Genomic DNA, 20805 nt, shown 5'->3' with positions numbered 1-20805 from the left:
CCTGATACTTTTTCAAAAATTTCGAATTTTTCAATTGCAGTGAATACCTACCTAAAGAAAAAGTTGGAATTATTTAATAAAAAAAAATGAATGACGGCGGGATCGAACCCGGGCCGTCGGCGTGGTAGGCAAGCGCGTTACCACTTAGCAACGCGCTCATTATTAAAATTTAGTTTCATTAGGAGTATATCTTCAATATATCGAATAATTGTTTTCATTTGAAATTTCACAAGATGTGGCTTCCCCCTTCTGCTCGTTCTACAGTCGACTAAATTTCAGTTAAACAAATAAAAAACAAAAAGCATTCATGCCGCAGAAAATAAAATTCATCCCGTCGACTTGATGGACACCCCAGCATTGCGTGTGGCGTCCTCCCTCTCTTGGGGTGCAGTACTACGATGCCGCTGGGGTCACTCAAACCCCCACATCTGAGCGTCTACTTTAGTCAATCCTCTTTGCCCTCAATTTTCTCTAAATGATTAAATTTTCTGTTGAGACAGTACTTTCATTCATCAAGCCTGCCAATCCAACGAGACGAAAATTTCTGTAAATTTTAGTTATGGAAGAAATTGATTTCTTGGGTACAATAAGAGGTGCGTATGTAAATGCAATTGATCTCGGTGGGTAAAACGTTTATTTTCAAGCGGCGCCGGTTTACGGGGTAAAAAAAAAGGCGCGAACTCGTGCCGCGCATACGGCAGCGAGCGATGATTGGCGGAGAGCATACGTACATAAAACATATGTATTTCATCCTGGCGGCTGCATCGCAACAGTTGAGTTTATTTATCAACGCGCATTTCGCGATTATGCGTTGAATTTATTTATTAGCCAAGACGATATATTCACTGAGCCCTCAGTACTCGAGAGTCAACGATAGTAATACGAGAGATTCACACGCAATAATAAATTCGTGGAGGTAATGCCAATCAGCGATAAACATTTTTGTCACAAAGGACATAGAGTGAGGGGAGGGCAATACTAGTTTTATCACCTCGAGGGCGATTTGGGTGATTACATGCGACCGATTGGTTTATTCTGAAATTACCGGGTTTTAAAGCTAGTGATATATGTACAACGAATCAACAGCGAGTCGGTAAAGACTCAATTAAATTGCAATTTTGTCTCGGGTAAATGGGACGCCAGTGGTCGATGACTCCATAATAATTTGGACTATTGTGAGTGGGGAAAATGTAATGACGCCGGCTTTAAACGCTCTTTACTCTGATATCAATTTGTTTAAACCTTGTTGCTGGAATTTTAAAGTGTTTGCGAAATACGTGAATTATGTCTGTGACTTCGGGGGTTGTGAATAAATTCCTCAAAACGCTACGGGAGAGCAACAGCATTGCGGAAAAATGGACTGCCCTAACCTGCATCACCAGGTATACCTACATACTATTTATTGAATTCTGTTGTTCACGGTGCGGTCAAACGACTTAACGTTTGCATTTATTTTATTACACAATTAAAATCCAGGAACAATGAAAAATTTAACTATTTTTTCTCTGACTTTGCAGTCATGCCGGGAAGGGCCTGGCACAGGCATTGACAAGGGCTCAGTTCACCGAACTCTGCACGCAATTGATCAGCCTGATCACGAGCTGTGATCCAAAGAGTCATATCGATGTGACCAAGTTATGTAATATTATTTTTAAGGAGTTTACTCGCAGTGAACCAATTATTTTTGAATTGGCTTTGAATATTGACCGAAGCAAACGCCTCGCGTTTCTCGATTTTCTTACGGCCGTCGATCTTACGGTACTCGCTCACCTTTTGACAGACGAAAATGCTATTAAGTTCTTGGAGAGCTGCCTGGAGGGCATCAACGTGGAGTCCATGAAATGGCTAGGTAAGGATCCGACACCAGCGAACATCGAAGTCCTAAGGAAAATCGAAACCAGGCAATTAGACGATGAAGAAGAGGTGGAGCACACATTGATCACTAGAGTTATGCAATTCTTACAGAGGGTATACACTCAGGCTTCTGGCACTCCTAACTTCAACATTTCCCAGTTTCACATTTTGATTCTGGAGAAAATAACAATTTTGGCGTACATGGGCTACTCGAAACAGCGAGAGCAAGCCCTGAAGTTGTTGGAGTTAGCAGTGTGCCAAGGTTTGGTTACATACATAAGAGAAAAGCACCCTACCGCCTGGACGGCTTTCAAAGCCAACCTCGCTGAGGTGTTCAGCCCAAGAATGATGCTCCTGGTCACCTACAAATATTCCATCTGGTCGAGCCTCTGGTCCCTGACAATAAAAATGCTGGGGACAGAGGCTCACAAGAATTCAGCTCTCATCAACGAACTGCTCCTCGTAGAGGAGAAAGCCTTCAAATCCTCAGAAACCGAAGTGCGAAAACAAGCCTTCCTCTGCTGGAAGTATTTGATCGACAATTTCGCCCTCAACCCAGAGGAATTCAACATCTGGAAACGCGTGAAACTCCTGGTGATTCCTCTAAACGCTAAGAACAGTAAAATTGAGGTCATAGCACTGACAAAATTGGAGGTCTGGTGGCACCTCATTGTCACGATGTTCACGACCAAGACTACTGACCATTTGCCCCAGGTGATCATCCAATTCCTGAATTTCTGCTTTGGCCCCCTAGGGGACACTCCCCTTCTCTCGAAGAAACAGAACCTGATGGCCTCACCAGGTAAAATATTCTTCAAAACCAAAATCTGCGCGATTGATGCACTCCTCCAAATGATGGTCATCAAGGAGAGAGATAGAGTCTTGATAACGCCAGTTTTGAAGGAGCGCCTCCCCACAGCGATACCCATAAAAATGTTCGAGGAGAATCACAAGTCTTTCCTCCACAGCGTCTCCGAGGCAGTAATTATGATGACTAATCTTACAAACGAGGACCTTAAAAATCGTCAAAAGCTCATGACAATTCTGTGGACAAATCTGACAGAATACATCACTCATTCAAACGTGGAGAAAAAACCTAACATGTACAAAGAGCTGATTCTCGTAACAAATGAGATGATAAGCCACTCGGACGACTCCATGATAACTGATCTGACTCTGAACAACATTCTTCCAGAGCTGGTGACGATGTCAGATTTGCTGACGTATCGAGACAACACTCTGATAGACCTAGTGAAAAAGGTGGTAACACCTGCAATTTTGGAGCGAGCCCAGAAGAAGAGTATTGGCGATATTAGAGTGCTAATGGAGCGAGCAGTAATGCCCTTAAATGCAGATGCATATCACTCCCACATCCTGATATTGACAAAGTCTCTTCTGGAGAGAATGTCAACAGCTTTAGTAAAGAAGATTCCTCAGTCAAACGTCATCGATTTGTGGTGTATACTCGCAGATTTGCTAACGAGATACATGAGGGACGATCAACCGATAAATGAGGGTACAGATCTATCCCACAACCTCACCAGTATGGATACTCTAGTGAACTTTCCCTTCAAGCATGATATCATGTACACCAAAGCCCAAGTGAAGTCCGTCTCAGTAATCTGGAGACACCTGTACAAGGCCTTTGATCAACGAGCAGACAGAATTCCCAGTGTTAAGCACAACCTAATCATGAATACAACAGCTAAAGTGATGGTGGAGGCTCTCTCAAGATCTGACAAATGCTTTGTTCTGCTGGCCCACTGCCTGACCCCCCTCATGGAGACAGTGAACTACGAGAGGCTCCCCACAACCGGACAAGTACCAGCACTGGTGTACGTCCTTCGTGACGTCCTGATGTTGTCTATCAAGAACAATTGTGCTGACGAGGCTGAACTAGCGCTGCAGTCACTGGACGCCTACCTCATATCAGTTTTCGGTCTCAACAATGGCCCAAGGACGTTGCTGTACCTCGAGGCTCTGCGACCTGCTATCGAGATGCTATTGCTCGAAAAACTCCCAGCGGGAATTGAACAAGATGTTCTCCACACCCTAGAACACATAATCTTTATGATCGATAAGAGCGCTGAGGCCTTAACCGTGAAATTCGTAGGTTCCTTTCGTCAGATTCTTTTAGCAGCTCGACGCCACAAGGACCCCACCATCTCCTCGAATATGGTGAAGCTCATAGAGCTCAACCCAAACGTAAAGGACGACGTGAGATGCTTCTTTACGATAATGGAGCTAGACGCAGCCAATGTATCTACCGAATGTCCGGAGGTTTCGCCGTTGGAAAATAAATTAGTGAAACCCATCAAGATGGTTGGTAGCTTTCTCGGAAAAACACTGGACTCTCCGAAGACCCTCAAGACTCCAGAGGTTAAAAAAGAAAGCAAGAGGATGACTCCACTGCCACCAGATCCAGACTCGCAGGATTACGTTGTTATAACGTCTGAACCGAAGTTCGACGTCAATAGATTCACAGAGCATCAGAAGGAGTGCATGAAACGACGAAGGGAGGATCTAGCTATGTTCAATGATTCATCCCAATCGGCGTCGACAGACACCCAGGATCTCGAACAGTGGTTCGAGAAGTCTAGGATGAGAAATGAATCGAACAAAGAGAATACCATCACTATGGCAGACGCTTCCTCGTCGTCTAAAAAAGACGATACAAGAAATGTCACAGTAGACTCTACCAACAGAGAAATCCAATTGCAGAAGAGCCCTGAGAGTGTGATTAGTGCGGAGGATGATGTGGAAAATTCTGAGGCATCTGGAAGTGGAGTGTCTCAAGAAATAGTGAAGAAATTGAATTTTGAATCGAGGGAGGAGTTCCCAGAGAGCAATGACGGAACCAGGGAGAAACAACCAGTACACAGAGATCAAGGAGTCTTCCCTCATGGAGGGAAATCTCGACGGGGTAGGGGAGGTCGAAGCAAGAGAAACCACTTGGAAGGTTACGACACTATGGACAGACATATTAAACGAAAGGCGGGTTCTGACCACGATTCTGATACGTCAGACCGCAAAAGGACCAAGAAATCTGATGATAGTGACGCCGAGAGCATCAACTCGAATGAGAGTCAGCTAGGAACTCATCAACCTCGAAGTATGGAGCCTCCTGGTGTTGCCAGACTATCTGATCACGCGAGGAGGGAAATATCCAGGCTGAAGATCGATATGGTTGCTGATTTTGTATTTCCAACTGTCAGTGGACGGAGGAGATCGAAACACAAGGGGGATGACACTGAGGATCACCCCAAGGCCAGGTCCTTGAGATCTGGGGATAAGGAGATGGTGGAGAACGAGCACAGTCAGGAGTTGTTGAAGAAACGGAGGAAACGGAGTGCCAAACCAGATCCGGAGGTTATCAAGAAAGATACTCGAGAGCAGAAGATGAATAACAGTGCAGACTCTAATGATAAATCCGATAAATCAGATAAATCCGTGGATCCCCATCAGGATGAGGAGAGCACTTCAAAATCCGAAGATATGAACTCTCCTGACAAACCATCTGCAGAGAGCAGTGACCATGACGAGGTTGTGGAGAACTCCCAAGAGCCCACGGTGCTTCGATCTCCAAAACGACTCCCATCAAGAACTGACACAGCATCTCCATCGACATCTGGAATTGTCACGAAGTCTCCAGCACCTGCCAGCCCCAAGGTACAAAAACCGGAAGATCCCGACGAGACGTTTATTGAGGAAGAAAAAATAGAGGAGAAAACATCCCGTGAAGAGCCAAAGAAAATACCAGAGGACTCATCAAAATCCCCAGGACTGGCTTCCTTCACGTCGGTCTTGGCGTCGTCCTCACCCCAGAATGTTCAGGGCAGGGGTATCAAGATAAGTAATCGTCATGGGATGTCGCCCCACGGTCGTGGTGCCCACATGCTGGGACTGATCTCCGCAGCTTCTCTTAATAGAGACAAATCTGAGGAAGACAAGCGAGAGCCAGATCCATCCCAGAAGACTAGACCGGCGATGTTGAGACAGACTGACAGGGTATCGAGTCCCACAGGCAGTCGCCAGGAGAAGATCTTTAATAATATGAAGGGCAACGAGCTCCCCGCGCAATCGCTTTTCAACACCCTGAGAAACGATGGAGAGAAGATCTCTCCGAAAAAGGATAAGGCCGTAGAGCTAACTCCCACCGACCACGATTATGCCGAACCAAAGATCATCAACAACACGACAATTGGATCAGAGAGAGAGTTACCGATGCTCGAATGGTCAAGTGCAAATCCGCCCTCCCTGACAGCCTCCCCCAGCTTCTCCATTCTGAAACGCCACAAGTCTCTGCCCCTGGACACCGATCCTGACATCACACCCAAAAGAAAACGTGTGAGTTTCGCAGATCCCCCAGTCTTCAAGGAGATGTGGTACGTCCCCTCGACGTTTAAAACCACAAGAACTGGCAGCTTACGCTCGACTGGAAGAAAAGACACACCCCTGAAGCCAAAAGGTCGCTCTAGAATTGCCGCAGTGGTTGATACCTCAATTGAGGAACTCGAGAGTCTAACTGAAGTCGATCGCCAGCGACAGAAGGACAACGAACTCCTAGCGAAAATAGCTGACGACCTTGAGGAGGACGATGAGGTGAATTTCGATTCCGACGATGATGGAGAGGACAAGGGTGAGATTGAGGACACAACGAGCCTGGATATGAGTAAGAACGATGGCGAAGACTTACCTCAGAGTGATACAACCAACAACAACTGGAGAGCCCTGGAAAAACCGATTCTCAGTGTAACTGACGACTCTATCCTCAACAAGATAATGTCTGAAGGGAAAACGAATAAAAGTCAGGAGCTCGAGGAAACTCTGGACATCCAAAACCTGAGTAGATTCGATTCATCAGCAAAACCTGAGGAATTATTTGTTGGAAAGGTTCCCAGGACGAGTACACAGTTGGCAGCGATAACAGTAGCTGCAGAGGCTGACACTCTTCCCATCACTGATTCCATATTCCTGAGCCAGACGATGAGTCAATGCAGTCAGGGTTCTCAGAACAGCATAAATATCCCTGTTGCTGAGCAGCTAGACTCGATCAGTGCCATTTATCCAGATCTGATTCACTGCAAGGAGCCTTTATCCACCATCATCAATGATCTCACAAATCCCCTGTGGATCTCACATCTGACTAACTGGTTCAAGGAGAGAGGTCTGAAGACCATCGGGGATCTCGCCACGATGACAGAGAAAGAAGTCGCTGACATACCCACGAAGGGAAATCCCAAAGCCGTTTACGTCAAGGAGATTCTTGACAAATTCACCCGGAACAGCATCTCAAAAGACGTTCAAGGGTTGGAATCGACTCTATCGAGTATAGATGACAAATACTCTGGGGTTGAGCACATGGAGATCATCGAGGAGACCATCGAGGTGTCTAACGCTGAAAGAGACGACGAGGACACCCTCAGTGCCACCAGCGAAGACACCACCACAGCCTCGATTTCCATCAATTCTCTGGATAATTCCAAGGGTCGTTTGGAGATCGAGAGCGTACAGACCCAGGACAACGATGATAGCTCTATCATCATCAGCACGAGCAGCTTTCCACCTGCGACAATATCGAGTGGAACGGAAACCATTGGAGATGATTCAATGGCGATTTCAGTGGACGAATCACAGGGTCCTATCTCACAGGGAACAACACAAGGCATTGATGTGACGTTGCTCGAGCTGGAGGGAAAAAATTATAAACTGGTAGAAGTGGATCGCGAGATTGTTGGACATACCCTGGAACCTGAGCAGATCCTGGGGGCTGCACTTCGCACCAATGACCTCGAGAGGGTCCTCACCAAGTTGCAGGATAGATATGGCAGTGATAGAGAGTTTATCTCTAAGATTCTCGCATCATGTAAGTCGAGGATAACAGGTGAGGACGTCAGAGAGCAGTTGAAGGAGAAATGTTCCTCGAAGGAAATTTATGAACTCACGTCTGAGGTCCTTGGAAATTACAAGCAGAAGGGGGAAAACCTGGGAGACGTTTTTGGTACTCTTCTGCAAAAAATTCCAAAGGATTGTATTGGAGAGGCTCTAACTGACGAAAAAGTGGTTTCTTCGGCTCTTCTTCTTGATATTGCTCTGGAGAGGAACAACCCAGAGGTAGTGGCAAATACTGTGGTGACCCGATTTCCAGGAATCGTTGAGAAGATACTGGAGACGAGAGGTGAAGATAATACTGTTGCTATAATATCCCAGTCAAGGAGAATGTCGCCTGCAGAACTGAGGAATGTCTTCCGGGCTATCTCCGAACAAATGGAGGATGAGGAACTACTGGAGGTATCTTTTGAGGTCATGAGGAAGAGGATGAAGAAGTAATTAGAAGGGTTTTCAATTTTTGAAGTTAATGCCAGGGAATGTGGTCGTTTATGGTATTTCAGGTGGTATTACTGTAAACTATGACTGCGAATTGGTTTGGAAGAGGTGGTGTTAATAATTATTTTGGATTAATTATTTTCGAGGTAATGGATTACCTTGGATGAAGGGTTTTTCATTGACGAATTTCGAATACGTTAGCATAATGTACATATGGACTTTAATTGGAAGTATACTCAGATGCTCGAACGAGATTTTGTAAAAACGTTCATAATGACACATCGACTGTCGGAAGTTGATGTATTGGAAGTAAATGGTCTTCAGACCAATTTCACAAGTCAATGTACTGTTATTCTTTATTAACAATAAAATAATTTTATAATAAATGTTGGGATTTATTGCCATATACGCTAATAATAATAAACAAAAGAACATATTAAATAATCGATTGCATTATTGAGAGAGAAAAAAAAATTAAGGTCTAATTTCTTTCCGACCGCCTCGTCGATATTTTGGAACATATATAGACTCCGCATAAACTAACGGCAGCCGATAATAAATTAGCACTATTGATCCCACAAATATCCTCAACTATTCCAGTGGATAGAGGAGCAATCATTCGCGCTAGACTTCCAACGCTCTCCGTAGATCCTGCGATAGATCCTTGATTAGTAGCAGATGCCTTTTCCACAATCATTTCTGTCAATGTAACCCTTAGAATCATATCCGCTATTTTGAAAAATGTCGTTGATACCATATAAAGAAAAAAGTACGTTGAGAAATAAGTGCAGATAAAGCTCACTGTCATCATCGTAAATGCATGGAGGTTTCTTTTTTTGTACCAAATATCCTCTTTGTAAAATTTTGTCTTTATTCTGCCAATTAAAATGCCCGTAGTTATTCCTATGAAACTTTGGTAAGCTATTGTGTATCCAGCTATTTTCGGTGATATACCGAATCTTCTTTTTATCCTCACGTTATAATTCGCGTAAAAGGCAATAGCTGCCACTTCTGCCATAAATTTCAGAGCGAACGCATTTCCAAATACCCTCCAGTTAATTTCACCTAAGCTTGAGATTACTTCATTGAATTTTTTAAATGGCAATTTTTTCGGCTTTCCATTTTTTTTTGTTTCTTCGGGAGTTTTCGACTCTCGACAGATCAGCTTGTCACCGAAACAATAATGGGCTATCACTGAAACAAAATATGTGTATTACATGAGAATTCTATCGCAGAGACTGCTGAACAGTCGCAATTTACTAGGTTTCGAATTACCAGCATTAATTATGAATAATATGCCACTAATGAAACAGGTGAGTATAAATCCATCCTCGATTTCTGTCATGTGACCAGCTATTAATGGTCCCAATGCAAAACTCAATCCTGTTATTGACTTTAAATTTCCAAACATGACTGATTGATTTTCCTTGGGGTAGAGATCTGTTATCAAGGCCTGGATCATCACCTGGGAGTGTTTGAAGACTCCTAAAAAGGACCCACAATCAACACATTGAATTCCCATTGTTTCATTTATTTCGTTATTTTAAGGAGCATACGTACTCGAAAATTATAAGTACCTATTGTCACTCTGAGAATCAGCATGAGAAATATTGATTCCACCATTCCAAAAAGAGTGTAACAAACTCCAATTATTAAGCAAGAAACGATAAATATATTTTTTCGTCCAATTCTGTCACTCCAACTGCCCTTGAAACATTGCATAATCTTTATAATTGCTGATATTGCTAAAATACTGAACAGTTTTCTCTTTTAATTTCTTACAATCAATGGTCCACTGATAAGTTGAGTTGCAGCATAAATCGAGGAAATAGCGCCTATAGTTGAAAACGATGCACCTAATTTATTTAAATGCATCGACATTGAAGGTAAAATCAATCCAACGGCGAAAAAATCCTTTAAAAAAGGCAGTAATAAAGGAAAATTCTATGACATTTCAAGGGCTGTTGATTTGTTAAAAGTAAATGTCTTACCAGGAATGTGACAAGATATATCCAGCGAATATCGCTGACTTTGGTATTGGTTACCATATTTCTGTTGCTCTCAGGTAGTGGCAATTAGTTTATACTTTATTTCAACGTTGCTTCCGAAGAGGATTGACTAAAGTACAAGTTCAGTTCTGGGGGTTGGAGTGACCCCAGACTGCTACTGAGGCAGTACCAAGTCAGCTGAGGCGCAGACACTCCCATTGCGTGTGGCGCCCTCCCTGTCTTGGGGTGACTAGTCAATCCTTTCTGACAGTGACTTTCGTAGATGTTTTCATCTTTTCCAACTGTTGTGAAAATCACACAATGACAACAGAAATACCTTCAAGAGCCCTCGGTTGGTTATCAAGAACACCATAAAGCTTGAAATTTTTTTACATGCTGACTAGATCGCTCTGAAGAATTACATTAACTATCAAAATTCCTTTATAATTTTCAAATGATATTGAAATTTTTAATTTTCATTTTTGAATGAAAAAATGAACCCCCCGCGGACCATCGATGGCTATAATTAAAAATAAAATCAAGAAGTAATGGTTATTTAATGATCAACGATTATTTGTGATATTTAATCAATGTTAAATATGCAGTACAAAAAAATTTTGTATCACGTCACATAACTACGCGATCGAATACAACAGGAGAAAATAATCATGTTGATGTATAGATGCACAAGTACAAATATTAAAAAGGCGTGGCATCACTTTTTTTTAGCGTCCTTGAGTCCCGCACCGGCGTTGAATTTGAAGAAGATAATGTCACCGTCCTCGACGACATAATTTCTTCCTTGTTGTCGATATTTTCCTGCAGCCTGACGGAGGAAAGATTCAAGGATTAGGTGCACTTGAAATATTATTGCATATTTTTCTATTTGCCTTCGGTACTCGTTTGAAGAGGGACAATTTTTGTCTCGTCTCGATAGAATGTATAAGGGTTATTACCTTAACTGCAGCTTCAGAGCCCTCATTCTTGAAATCTTCAAATTTCATAACTTCAGCCATAATAAAGCCTCTTTCGAAATCCGTGTGAATCCTGCCAGCTGCCTGCGGGGCCTTACACCCTTTCTGTGGACAAAATAGGAGATCGTAATACGAATTCGTTGTTTGGAAAAATTGACTTAAACCGTTTGAGCGCCTTCCCAATGAATAAAATATTCGATTGAGGACAATTACCTGAATCGTCCAAGCTTTAACTTCATCAACACCAGCAGTGAAGAAATATTGGAGTTGTAGTGCTTTGTATCCCTGAATAATGATCTTCTCTAGTGCACTGTAAATATCGAAATAAAAATCCATGCGAAATTCAATGAATCTTGTCTGACAAGTAATTTACAATTGGCCTTAAAAGAAATGTGAAATTTCTGGCAGATCTATGTCGATTACGCGAGCGAAGACAATCGTCTTAAAATGAGCACCGCGCGACCATAGAATATGATTGTTTTGGACCAAACATCGTCTAATGACAGGGTAGAGAGGGAAGAAGAGCCATCGAGGGACGAGAGGCCCGAGACTTCGGAACTTCAGAGAACACACATAAAGCGAACGACTTAATACTGCAATTTTATCATTCCAAGTCAGGGTCCCCCTTCTCTCATCCCAAAACCATCGTATCTCCCCAGTGATCTTGCGGTCTCAAAATAAAATCATTACCCCAGTCATCCCTCATGATTGCTGGGTACCTATACGTTCATAGAATAATTTCTCAACGACCACTTGATATATCCTGTGGAATTCGAATTTGCCTTTTTTAAAAAAGGGTTTCAAAATTTCAAATCTATTCGGAAGCAATTTTCGGATTATTGCCACACAAAAAAATAATAAAGAAAAGTGGAAGACAAATGATAGGAGATACAACCAATCGATTTTGGGTTGTTAATTTGTTCAACTACTTCCTCGAAGCCATTTCAAATCAATCAATTTTTTTGGTGATTGATTGAAAATAACACACGGATCTTTTCTCAGTATTTCCATGCTGAATCACTTTCGGGAATGAATAATTTATTGGACAACGAAAAGCTAGTGAAAGAGCATAAAATAGTATAAAAAGTGCATGGAAAAAGCACACTTCATCCCCCTCTGGCGATGAATGACCCACTAGCCGAGTCCTCTCGGTCTTCACATTATTATACCCTCCACCAGGGGGGCGTTTTTTTAACGCAATTTCACAAGAATTTGAATAACACTTTCGTAAGATAATAAAACACAAAAAAATATGGGACCATAATGTACAATGCTGGTCGGTCTTTTACTGATTGCCAAACAAGTGGGAGAGAAATCCTGAAGTCTAGACACCGAGTAGAACCCCACCATTATTCACAACTGACTTTAAAGCTCTCTCGTTATTTCATAAAAGAGTACAAAATGAACGTGGGAATTTTGAAGGAGGGAGTAGTTGAGAATTTCACGACCAAGAAAAAATATATTTTCATGAATAGTTATGACTCACCTCGTGACTTTACTCTCCTCGAAATACTTGGCCTTTTCGGCGTTGTCCATGTCGATCACTCGGTTTTCGAAAACCCCACTAAACGGGATCAGACTAGCACCAGGGTCGTTCTTATCCACCCATTCTTTGATCTTAATAAGCCTTTTAACATTATAAAATGAGTATAATCAATTAATTAAATGCAGCACACAGAGAGATTTTTTTTTCTCAGTATGCCTTGAAATTTTCCAGCCACAAAAAAATTGGGAGAAAAAAAAATGCGAACTCCTGTAAACACACTTTTTGACAAGACATTGTTATAGTTTTATGACACGCATATCGTTCATCACTCTATCACTAAAGTATTACTATTCCCAAGTAAATAACTAATCATTTGACCAGATAGTCTCCCTATATTTATCCACGAAGCAACATAAAGGGCTCAACTCGCTCAACCGTTCAATTCTCACGACATTTGCAAAAAAAAAAAGGGGGGAAAAAATACGGATTAATACTTCATGAATAATAAATCCCTGTAACACTCTGGAGACTCGAGGACGATTGGTATGTAGACAGACAGTTTGCATTGACGCACCCGATAGTCAGGGGGTGTAACCGGGTATGAGCAATGTTGCACGTACCATCAACGATATTTCTTTTTTCAGTGAAAACCAATAACAGTGCGTTTCTATGTAAAATACATTTGAAACAGTTCTCTGAATGCATTCGACTGATCTCGGTATTCAATATCCTTTGAGCAGTAGTTGTAGGAAAAATGGCAAACTGTCCCAGAAATACATACATTTAAATATCGAACTTTTATAACTTACCATTTGTTTTTTTTACGTATGTAATCCTTTTCCGATAAATTCACTAAGTAAATTACTGGTTTGGAAGTGAGGAATAGGCACTTGTTCAGTACTTCGATCTGTAAATACATTGATATTTTTTTTATCGATGCATAATGAGTATGCGCGTGGGGGGATAATGAATACTATAGGGGGTTTATTTTAAAGAATTTAGATAGCACTCACGTCGTTGGCACTCCAGTCCTGGAATCTAATATGATTCTTGTCATCGACAAGTACATGTTTCACCTTTAGTAAAGTTTCCTAAACAAAATATTTTACGAGTCAATATCGATTTCTCAATTGTCTCATTCTCAATCGTCATTTAATACGTTCTAAGAACTGCAAACCCTTTTCACCACGCCCTAATCGCATCACAAGCTGATAATGCTGATGAGGAAAAATTTAATTCCGGATGGAATATCGTGGCATTTGTGAAGGGTACTCACGTATTCAGGTTTGAGCTTTTTATCGTTGCCCCTTACAACGAGCTTTTCCAATTTTTCCACATGAATATTGAGAAGTTCAATATCCTTCAAACGTAATTCCTCGCTGATTATTTCGAGATCTCGGACAGGATTCACCTCACCCTCTATGTGGGTTACGTCATCATCTTCAAATGCCCCTATTTACGCGAAAAGGAAAGAAATAGACACCGTCAGTCTGACGCCTTGTAACCACTCAGATAATTAATAACAGCCTGATACATGCCTCGATTCTACTCATTTCAATCTCATCTGTTAATGTACCAGACAGGAATAACAAAAATTCAGGTGATAAGCAACAATAAACAATGCCCCTTTCCTTAATTATAAACTCATGGGAGCTATAAAACAGTGAAATAAGCAAAGGTGGCACGCGACCCGAAGCTGGCTAATTCAATTATTCAGAACATGTATGACTTTTCAGTTCTTCACATATCCCTTTTTTCCGGTAATATAATTCTCCGAGTAGACATTAATGCCCCGTTATTTCAATAAGCAAACGTATTTTCCAGTGAAGTAAGTGTGTAGTACTCGGACTTGTGCCATTTATATGTGTAGTACATGCAATGGGTTAAAAAGAATTGAAGTAGGGGTGACCCCAGGTTGGCACGCATCGTAGATCAGGCACTTGGTTATTCGTATGTGTATGAAAAGTCTCTCCGAGGCTTTAGTTTATGATGTGCAAGGGAGGCTTTGAGTTTCGCTGAAAGCTACATGGAAAAGACCACTAGTCGTCGTTTATTTAAGCGGTCAATGTCCACGACGGTTGTAAATTACAGAGCACTTTAATTACTGAAATTGCAACGTGCCAACAGTTGAATCATAACTGCTACGGAATGTTATTCCTTCGTAAAACGTTAACTACTGTTTGGGTTTCACCCGCACGCTTCGATTATCAATTTTTTTATTTTCCATGATTTCTCATTATGAATTGTTCTCTGTCCCGTGAATTGCTTTAGACACTCAATCTGCTATTTTCAAGTCAAAGTGGATGTGGAGAAAACCATTAATAACTTACTGCACAGATGGAAAATCGCATCACACGCACTGATATGAGATAAAAATGCATTTCCCAGTCCCTGGCCCTCGGCAGCTCCTTTCACAAGACCCGCAATATCCACAACATTGAGAAACGCTGGAACTTTGCTAATGAAAAAAAATTTAAAGAGTGATATTTAATTAGAGAGCAAATTATGGGATTTTTCTCGCTACACTATCTACACACGTAGAGTCCTTTTGAATTACGGGATCAAAGGACTCGGTAGAGTTCACGTGTGGGCTGGATTATGGGTGTTGAATGGAAAGCTAGTAACGGGGGGAGGTGTAACTGACTGACAAATCCACAATGACAATGCATTTAAATGCTAATGCCCTCGACCTCATTAAACAATTAGTCTTTGAAGAGAGGGCCGAGTAGAAGTCGACATGGTATGGAGAGGGGGTTCCTGATTAGTTGGCTTTTATTACGGATCGGTGAATTCTCCTACACGTGCCGTAAACTGAAATGACACTGGGAGAGAACTATTTATCATTCGAAAATGTCTCCTATCTCTCATAGGTCACTTTGATGTTTTCAATCTCCACGGATTAATTCACAATGCTTTATTTAAACTTGACTTAGGATTTCAAAAAACGAAATTTGTCCATCACCCATGGAGGAGTAAATGTTGTAATCATTTGAGATCGCTGGATTACGTTTCGCAAGGTAATCAGAAAATGAGGGACGATTCACGATTTACGAAGACCACCGAATGTTTGGTGTCTCTGAGTATTTCGGTAGGACGAAATTTCACATTTGCTTATCTGCATTGCAGATCACGTCCCACGAAACCTATGGCTTATTCGTCTTTCTGGATCCCCTTGAATTCCCGGTTTTTCGTAGAGATAAAGCGGCGAAGACGTATGGAAATTTCGCCTGTTATTCCGAATCGCTTCCTCCGAGGAGGGTTTGTCGCGCAAGAACAGTCACTGATAATACTGTGAAATATTCGGTATTCCGCATTTCGAAATGCTGAATAATATATTGGAAATAATTTAGTATAGGTTTTGGGGATTATTTTTACCTTGCTGGCTTGAAGTACTCGCACAAGTAGTCAAATCGTGTGTCAGGTACAGGTACTCGACGTGCTTTCAACAGAAAATTACGTGTTAGACGTCCTATTGTATATGATATCACATTTTTTCGCAAATCTTTTGGAATATAGGGATATCCAGATGTGTGCTTATAAAAAAAAGTACGTCCAAAAATTGGTTTATCAGTGCAAGCAATACCCCTTGTAATACAAGCTTATACTTATTTTCATTAGGATCAATGGTGCAGAACGGGAAATTCTCAGCAGCCGCCTGGCTTTTCGTCAACACATTGAAGAACGTCGATTTACCAACATTTGGAATACCAACAATTCCCACTTTCAAATTGGTACCAACCCGCCCAATGAGTGGTTTCCGCTCGGGTTCCTCGACTTTCTTGGGTGGCATCCTATCAACAGAATCATTAATGCCCCGATGCAATAAATATAAGTGAGTTTCCGACTAGGACAATAAGGGGTATTTTTAAAAAATCGATGACACCCGCATGAGAATCACGCTTCTGGTTTGCACGAATAAAAACGAAAATGATGGGATGATTTTGGTCCACCTACACACGATGCATGAAAATTCTTAAAGACGAATTATGTGTCTGTGAAAGAGGCCTCGCAGCGATGTCCCGTACCGAATGGAAGGCGCTCGACTGCGTTTGTGGTGACTAATTATATTAATACGAACGGGTTTCGAAGCGATTGCTGTATTTACCGGTAGATTGCCGTTGGTAAGCCTCGAGATACAGTGGTGTGGATGGTTGTAAAAAAAAAAAAAGAAAAAATGCAAGAAATTGGAGTGGGAGAATTGCGCCCGGCGGAAGAGGATGCAGAGGATGCAGAGGATGCAGAGGATGCAGAGGATGCAGAATCCGATATCCAGTGGATCTATCATCCTGTGAAATGAGAAGGATGCAGCGAGGCATATGGATTTTGGTGGAAAAGGGTTGGAGATCCGAGAAAGAGGGGAAGACTGAATGGGATAACGGGGGAGGAATATGGCGGGCCAGCGGCCACGATTACTGGGCACTCCGACCACGAATCACCGGCATCACGCCGTGAATCCGCAACCGTGCCTCAGGCCGCCAATCCAACCCTCCCTCATCCTCTCACTCACTCCATCGTGCATTTTGCTGGTGGATTTCATAGCTTCCACAACGGTGAGACTCACTTTTATCCGCCGATTTGTACGGTTTAACATCAATTTCAAATCTCATACCTCTTTGTTTTTCCACGATTCTCAACTGTGCGGCAATCGAGGGGAAATTTGCGAATTACAATAATGATGGTGCGTAACCGTCCGCAAGGCTAGGGTAGCCACTCCGCCTTGGCGCCTTCAAGCCTAACTAGTGCACGGAAAAAATATTTTTTCCTTTCCACGATATATCAAATATCGCGAAACTTGTAAGATTCATTGAATCAGGAAATTTAAATTCGGCGGATGAAGTGCGGAGTACATCTCGTATATTAAAAATCAATGGGGGCGAAAATAATTGTTTGCAGGTAACATGAAGGAGGAGAACACATTTCTTTTACTGAAACGTGAACTCTAATGTTCATATATGGAGTTGAATAACGCGCGTCACTACCGTCATGCCTCTCGGTGGGCAATTCGAGAAACTGACATATCATCTGCAGACTGAACAGCTGCACAACATAACCAAATTAGAATACTCGAAAAAATATTCCTATCATCCTCGAATGACAAAAATAAAAGGCTGATCTTTGTGATTAAATTTGACATTTTTGCAAATCTATCTAAAAATTTTTACTGGTAATATTCTAAGCGAAATCATGCAATTGCTCATGGATTCTCCATGATTGTCGATTGCGGGTTTCAAAAGTTTGCAAAGAATTATTCATTAGGCTTTTGTTTTTATTAGCAATAATGGTAGATATTTATTTATTTTTGTAGAGTACTTACTCCAATATTTCAATACACTGGTATGCGGCTTTTCGTTGATTTTATTTATTGAGGGTTCACAACGTGTCTCACGGGAAACACCGCACTACGAGAATGACGTCACGGTCAATACCAATACATATTTAACAGAAGAATAACCAATAATCTCAGGAAATTAACTCAGATCATTTGGGAATTACTCTATCAAGTTTAGGAAGATGATTTGACAATTTAGGACTTGATGGTTCAGTCATAATTAATTACTTTTCATAGGGTGTATAGTAAGTGAGGGGTATGACCGGTTATTGATCAGACTAGTTTAAATCACTGCAATATCATTTGATTCCAGATTTAAAATCATAATCCTCAATTCAACCGAATGCTATCTACATAATCTAACTGTGATTTATTTTGAAAATAAATATTTTTTGATAATTGTAGGACCATACGGTAGTTCGTCTGCTTGCAGTTAGGAATCTGTCCTACCGATCAATTTGAAATGAGTGTTGAAATTCTGAGACCGCGAGAGATAAATCTGTTGAATATCCTTATTATATACAAATGAGAATATAACGGCTACCGCTCAAAAATCGAATTGAAGAAAGTCTAAAGAAATAATTTGTTATTTATGGGTGACTACTCAATAAATTCAAGACTAAATTCATCAAAGATAATCTCTGATTTTTTATTGAAAAAATTACAACGAAACAATTACATACAAATGAATGACATAAACGTGGATTCACAGAATCCATTAAAAAAAATATTTAGGTAAACTTCCGGGAAATATTAAACAACCCCTTTAATCTCAAAAAAAGTAAGAAATACGAAGAGGCCATCAAACTGAGTTGATTGCGACGCGTTCACGGAAACCATAAACACGCACTATTCCCTGCCAGAAAATCAAGACGCTCGTTGTGTTCCGGTGGATAGAATGTGAGTTTGGCGTTCCTCATTGCTTAATATTCAAAAGCATGGGGTCCACAGGGAATTAAATCTTAATTTGTCCGAAAAAGGCGACAATTATTTGAAAATCCCTTCGCCCCGTCTGCTCTTCTCTTTTAATGCTATCATCAACTGAACTTTCATGGTCATGTGTGCAGTGTATGGGAATGCATTCGAAAGGTCACACGGTTCACATTATAATTCGTGGGATAACATTAAAATTGCTAAGGAATGAAATAAAAGAGTACAAAAAAAATACTGGAGCTATGGCGGCGACTTGCCGACGGGTGTGTGCATTTATAAAGCTCTCAGTATGATGCATTAACCGTTGCACATCAGTAATTTGAATCCATCTCATTGTGAAAAGAAGGGAATTTCCTAATTGTGCAGGATATCTATTTTTTTTTTTTCGAAACAAAAAGTTGGCCAGTCTTGGAGAAATAAAAGTAAAATATCAAAATTTAATGACAACATTTTAGCGAAAAATTCGCTACAGTTAATTGTGTCCTTCGGTCATTGTTTAAGGGCATTTCCTGCGGTTAGTCAATGCTCATACTAATGGCACACTCGATTCGTCCTTGCAGCGTGTGATTATTTCAATTATTTTATTACGTACCTCACCAATCTAGGCCCACATAATACGTATAATCATGTGGTGCCCTATTCCTGAAGAAATGCGAATGGGCGCTTTTGCCTTCTTCCCGTCCATATACACGATAACATAGTTTGGTCGATTTAACGATATTGTAATTTTGCCAACCACAAAAACTTCTAACTCTTCCCGGCTGACATCATACCGCTTGCTTTCATACGGTATAATAAAATCTATTTATAATGGAATTTTGGAAATTAGGGTGTTTTTAGTAGTGCACCAAAAAATTTCATGAAACGTTAAACAATAATTCTTTCGAATTATCTCCACTCATTTTTAATCGCACTTTTAAATTAACTAGTTAATTACACCCTCGAGCATACAAGTTATGGAATTATAAATTGGGAAATTATAAGTGAAAGAATGTTTGCCATAATAATAAAAATAATGGTCTAAATATTCCAATTACACCACTTGTAAATTCCGTCGAACCGTTGATACTTTCTACTTTTTTGCTCGCAAATTCTAACAAATCGAACATTCAATAGCGGAAAGTAATGAGACAATTATTTTAATATTATAGACGTTCCACAAAATGAATCCATATTTTCGAATGATTAATGAGTTAATTAATTTCAAAGTACAAGTGGAATTGTTTGAAGTATATCAGACACCTTCATTATCTGATTGCTGAACCACTAGGTAGGACATGGTATAAATCAACACCTTGTGAAGATCATCATCATAAGAAAGAAGATATTCCCCCTAATTACTCATTGCAATTAGCGTTATCTCGACGCCTTCATTTATTTTATGACAGTATCACCATTGTCTTTGCACGTTAATGATATCCCCAGTTGTATCGTCAAATAATTGCACAGTCATCTCATCAGTACTCATAAAATACATTATTGTATATAGTAAGCACTCGGATTTTTTCAAATAATACTTCAAATACTCGCTCAATCGACAATCATTTTTTACCGTCTGATCAAGAGTAGAGTAGATAAGATTTAGACTCTCGCTTAAAATAGAAGAATTCCAATATTTCCATTGGCAAGCAAAAAAAAATTCATTTTTTCCCATTGAATTCAATTGATCCTCACCATTGGTTGAAAAAAAAATAGACAAAGAACCTTCCAAGTATAAAAGTGAGTATCCTCACTACCAAAAAGAGCATCCAAGCTGCATAACGATGTTGTAATAACTTGCATGGGAACTTGAATACTCTGCAATAGTCCATCGGCTCCATTACGCGCCCATAAACTCCACCACCGCTCAACCTCGTTGCGTTCATCCTCATGTTACTTTTTACGACAAATGAACGATTATAAGGACCTTTACTC

At 40.8% G+C, this 20805-nt stretch overlaps 3 protein-coding genes across 3 annotated transcripts; 1 reads left to right on the top strand and 2 right to left on the bottom strand.

Moving 5' to 3' along the window:
- The first annotated feature begins 765 nt into the window (after window positions 1-765).
- LOC105269273 (Rap1 interacting factor 1) lies at window positions 766-8282 on the top strand. The gene is made up of 2 exons (XM_011309388.1): window positions 766-1382; window positions 1518-8282. The coding sequence occupies exons 1-2, from the start codon at window positions 1285-1287 to the stop codon at window positions 8182-8184; spliced, it is 6765 nt and encodes a 2254-aa protein (XP_011307690.1). The 5' UTR covers window positions 766-1284; the 3' UTR covers window positions 8185-8282.
- Window positions 8283-8519: 237 nt separating this feature from the next.
- Window positions 8520-10362, bottom strand: LOC105269272 (major facilitator superfamily domain-containing protein 9). Its single transcript, XM_011309386.1, has 5 exons — window positions 10173-10362; window positions 9964-10095; window positions 9759-9888; window positions 9457-9666; window positions 8520-9375 (listed from the first exon to the last, which is right to left on the bottom strand). Exons 1-5 carry the CDS (start codon window positions 10227-10229, stop codon window positions 8663-8665), a joined length of 1242 nt encoding a protein of 413 aa, XP_011307688.1. The 5' UTR covers window positions 10230-10362; the 3' UTR covers window positions 8520-8662.
- Window positions 10363-10828: 466 nt separating this feature from the next.
- On the bottom strand, window positions 10829-18030 carry LOC105269271 (obg-like ATPase 1). Its single transcript, XM_011309385.1, has 11 exons — window positions 17944-18030; window positions 16239-16420; window positions 16005-16065; window positions 14960-15087; window positions 13906-14081; window positions 13643-13720; window positions 13439-13536; window positions 12630-12770; window positions 11357-11453; window positions 11126-11248; window positions 10829-10995 (listed from the first exon to the last, which is right to left on the bottom strand). Exons 2-11 carry the CDS (start codon window positions 16417-16419, stop codon window positions 10885-10887), a joined length of 1194 nt encoding a protein of 397 aa, XP_011307687.1. The 5' UTR covers window position 16420; window positions 17944-18030; the 3' UTR covers window positions 10829-10884.
- Between the last annotated feature and the right edge of the window lie 2775 nt (window positions 18031-20805).

Source organism: Fopius arisanus, unplaced genomic scaffold, assembly GCF_000806365.1.
Source record: "Fopius arisanus strain USDA-PBARC FA_bdor unplaced genomic scaffold, ASM80636v1 scaffold00066, whole genome shotgun sequence".
In the NCBI taxonomy this organism is placed as follows: Eukaryota; Metazoa; Arthropoda; class Insecta; order Hymenoptera; family Braconidae; genus Fopius; species Fopius arisanus.
Note: the sequence above shows the minus strand (reverse complement) of the source record. Positions and strands in the feature narration are given on the sequence as shown.

Coding starts and splice junctions, on each gene's coding strand:
- LOC105269272 (XM_011309386.1), bottom strand. CDS start 10,229: ATGGTAACCAATACCAAAGTCAGCGATATTCGCTGGATATATCTTGTC. Junction 10,096..10,172: donor TATATCTTGTCACATTCCTG/GTAAGACATTTA, acceptor CCTTTTTTAAAG/GATTTTTTCGCCGTTGGATT. Junction 9,667..9,758: donor GATTCTCAGAGTGACAATAG/GTACTTATAATT, acceptor GGTCCTTTTTAG/GAGTCTTCAAACACTCCCAG.
- LOC105269273 (XM_011309388.1), top strand. CDS start 1,285: ATGTCTGTGACTTCGGGGGTTGTGAATAAATTCCTCAAAACGCTACGG. Junction 1,383..1,517: donor GCCCTAACCTGCATCACCAG/GTATACCTACAT, acceptor CTGACTTTGCAG/TCATGCCGGGAAGGGCCTGG.
- LOC105269271 (XM_011309385.1), bottom strand. CDS start 16,419: ATGCCACCCAAGAAAGTCGAGGAACCCGAGCGGAAACCACTCATTGGG. Junction 12,771..13,438: donor ATACGTAAAAAAAACAAATG/GTAAGTTATAAA, acceptor TAATGTTAAAAG/GCTTATTAAGATCAAAGAAT. Junction 11,454..12,629: donor GAGGAGAGTAAAGTCACGAG/GTGAGTCATAAC, acceptor CGATATTTACAG/TGCACTAGAGAAGATCATTA.